At 40.1% G+C, this 3,562-nt stretch overlaps 1 protein-coding gene across 1 annotated transcript; it reads right to left on the reverse strand.

Moving 5' to 3' along the window:
* Window positions 1–2,273: 2,273 nt before the first annotated feature.
* Window positions 2,274–3,215, reverse strand: LOC138836249 (olfactory receptor 56A4-like). Its single transcript, XM_070034740.1, has one exon. It carries the CDS (start codon window positions 3,213–3,215, stop codon window positions 2,274–2,276), a length of 942 nt encoding a protein of 313 aa, XP_069890841.1.
* Between the last annotated feature and the right edge of the window lie 347 nt (window positions 3,216–3,562).

Consider the following 3,562-nt stretch of genomic DNA (forward strand, 5'->3'; position numbering starts at 1 on the left):
CCTGAGTATGGGTTTAAAGAAGCACCTGGGTACATGATTTTGGAAAAAATAAAATAGAACCATACTGGAAGGAAGGGTAAATGAATACAAGAGCATTCAAGAAATTTTTTATTTTTATTAGAATCAGTATTTAAAGGTGTGAAACAGAGAAAAGAAAGATCAATATAAGTATCTGAATCAAAGCCAATACCACAGAAGTAACTGGTTAATTTATAAGTTGGGCCATCCTAGGTCAGTCACACAGGAAGGCATTCTCAAATGACATAAAATAATAAACATGAAGTCCTTAATTACTATTCCAAATGGAGTCTATCTGCTAATGTAAATCAAAACCAATAACATCCATCCATATACAGTCCACAGCACTAGGACAGCATGATCAAGGTGAGAATTACAAAGAGTAGAATACAGTTATCCATCTTTAACAAACTCACTGACTCAGATGCCTGGATCTTATGGAAAGCTATGCCTGCCCCTGATACAAATGAGAACCAGCCAGAACAGGCTTGAAAATATGAGAAAGGAAATTTAACTGTGTATTTAAAGTAGGCAGGGAGGAGTAAAAGCACACAGGATGGCTGAAATCTGATGGAAAATTCAGGTAAGATTGTACAAAGATAAACATTAATAGGGAATATTTGAAAAGCAGAAACTATTTCACTTACAAAACACTCGTGCACACACAAATATGAGTTACCTTTTAAAAATGTAAACATCACTATAGATTTAAAAACTACAGAAAATTCATAATCCAAAGAAGTAGAGTTAATTAAAAATGCTAGTAAGATCCGTCAGCAATGGAGGAGGCAGTAGGTGGAGTGTTTCACCTACTATGAAAGAACGAAGTTCTAGAGTCAACCACTGAAACTGCAAAAGAAACTCAATGGAGGCCAAACAATGAAAACCTCAGGTTGAGCTTTGTTAAAGGGAATCAACAGATAGAACACATGGGTATATAGGAAATGATCATTTAAAAACTGAGAAGCATTTAAAAGTATTGGAATCTACCCAGATGCCCCTCAGTAGATGAATCAAGAAAATGTGGTATATATACACAATGGAATTCTATGCCTCCATCAGAAAGAATGACATTGCCCCATTTCTTAGGAAATGGAAAGGCTTAGAAAAAATTATATTAAGTGAAGTAAGCCAGGCCCTAAGAAACATAGGTCCCATGGTTTCCTTTATTTGCAATAACTAGTATATGTTTGAGTCAAGCAGAAAAGTTCAGATAAGGTGATGTTAGGGAAATGAACCCTAAGATATGTATTCAAATGTTTGTTTTTTCTTTCATGCGATTGTTTCTAACACATTTATAAGCTGATTCTTTGTTGCTTTGTATGTCCCTCCCCCATTGTATACCCCCTGCTTTCACTGTATTTGATGTCGGTATAATTTGTGGAGGGGAAGGGGAAAAACAAATCATTTAAATAGGGATACAGGTGGACCCATTGCAACAATGAGACGTACAAGTCGTTATGTATGTGGAAAAACGAACTTTACAACTTTGGTGGGGAGGGATGGGAAGGGGAAACAAAGGAGGAGGCTACAATGCTTGATAAGAAATGTATACATTATCTTGCCCATGTAATTGTAACCCCTCTGTACAGTATTTTCACAATAAAAAATAAATAAAGTATTGGAATCTAATGGAAACAAGAGGTTTTTTTTCCCTTTGCTACTGATTTTTTTCTTTTCTTTTCTTCTTCCTTATTCATTTTTCTGTCTTTGAGAGGGTAAGAGGGTAAGGTAGGGATAAAGGGTAAACAAATGCACCAACGGTACTCATTATGCTGAAAATGAACTATACAACTCGTGGGTAGGGATGGGAAGGGAAAACTGGGAGAGAGCAAGGGAAGGGGTGACATTGTCCAAAAAGAAATGTAGTGTTTACCTGACATGTGCAACTGTAACTCCTCTGTCCGTTACCTTTATAATAGCGATAAAAAATAAAAATTAAAGACGTGCTGGAATCCAATTTATTCTTCATTTGACAAGCAATATCACTCAAGATACCTGGAATTAAGACTTTCCAAGCCCTTCTCACATAGATGAGGGTGAGAGAACTCTCAGACAACTTCAGAGTACAAAATCCTGAGGTTCTCTTCAACACAATAGTATACAGGAGCCACAATTGAATGTCCCAAAAGCAACATTAAGGAAAATAAAATCCAAATTCCTTCATGCAGAGAATATTTAAATTTGCTATGCCTCATGCAAATGATTTCTCATTAACAACTTATACTTCTAAGGGCAGGTGGCACCCTTTTTACCTATTGCAACCTCCTCAGTATGTTCTGGATTCCCTGCTTGATCTCCTTGGTTCTCACACCATACACAATGGGGTTCAGGGCTGGAGGGATCAGGTGGTGCAGGATGTTGAGCAGGATTGGGACATCTGGAGGAATTCTCTCCCTGGCCAGGTTAGTGATGACCAGAACCAGCAGCACCGTGCTGAAGAAGAGGATGAGGATGAAGTGGGACCCACATGTGCTCAGGGCCTTGGCCACTGCCCCCTCAGCCTTGATCCTTAGCACCACTCTCAAGATGAAGGAGTAAGAGATCACAATAAGGATGAAGTCAGACCCCAGCAGCGTCCAACCTATTACAAACTGGTAGAGACGATTGAAGGTGATGTCATCACAAGAGAGTCTGGACACAGACAGGTTGGTGCAGATGCAGTTTGTAATGATTCTTGCACAGTATCTCAGCTTGGAAGAAAGGATGGGGATGGGCAGAGTCAGAAGGCCATTACGAACCACAGTAAAGACAGAAGCCCTGGCCACAAATTGATCCGTGATGATGGAAGGGTAGCGAAGAGGGTGGCAGATGGCCACATAGCGGTCATAGGCCATGACCATGAACGTGCAGGATTCCATGGTGAGGAAACTGTTCATGATGAACATTTGCAGAAAGCAAGCAGAGAAGCCAATGGACTTGTTGCCAAACCAGAAGTTGTCTAAGACCTTGGGGATGACGGTGAGGCAGAGCACCATGTCCAGCAGGGAGAGGAGGCTCAGCAGGTAGTACATGGGCTGGTGCAGAGAGTTATCCAGGCAGATGGTGAGGAGGAGGGTGATGTTGGCCCCCATGGCCAGCAGGAAGAGGAGGCTGAAGGGCAAAGACAGCCAGTACTGCCAACTCTGGTAGTTAGGGAAGCAGATGAGGAGAAAGTCAGGGTCTTGGGTATAAGAGCTATTGTTTTCTGCATCCATGTGCTGTGTGCTGATCGGGCCTGCCAGTTCAGAAATCCTAAAGGGACAAACAAGAATAAATATATCCACATAATAAAAACAGCCAGAAGGGGCTAATTCATTTTCCAAGAATCATTAAACATAGTTGTAGTTTAGTATCTAGCATGGTTCTAAATGCTTTATAGTTATACCTATAGTTTATACCTATGCATTTTGTTAAAAGTCCTAAGTAAGATTCACCCAAAGCCTGTATTTTCTGGTTTGCGTGGGATCATTTTTGTTTATTCTGCCTCTTAATTGGTTTAGGCCCAATTTCATTGATAGGGTATATGGTCATCCTCCCTGTAAGAGAAGTTCATTGTATTCCA

This window comes from Dipodomys merriami, unplaced genomic scaffold (genome assembly GCF_024711535.1).
Source record: "Dipodomys merriami isolate MVZ:Mamm:240054 unplaced genomic scaffold, mDipMer1.0.p SCAF_25, whole genome shotgun sequence".
Lineage (NCBI taxonomy): Eukaryota > Metazoa > Chordata > Mammalia > Rodentia > Heteromyidae > Dipodomys > Dipodomys merriami.

What these genes read in the sequence shown, in the direction of transcription:
- LOC138836249 (XM_070034740.1), bottom strand. Translation starts at nt 3,215, where the DNA reads ATGGATGCAGAAAACAATAGCTCTTATACCCAAGACCCTGACTTTCTC.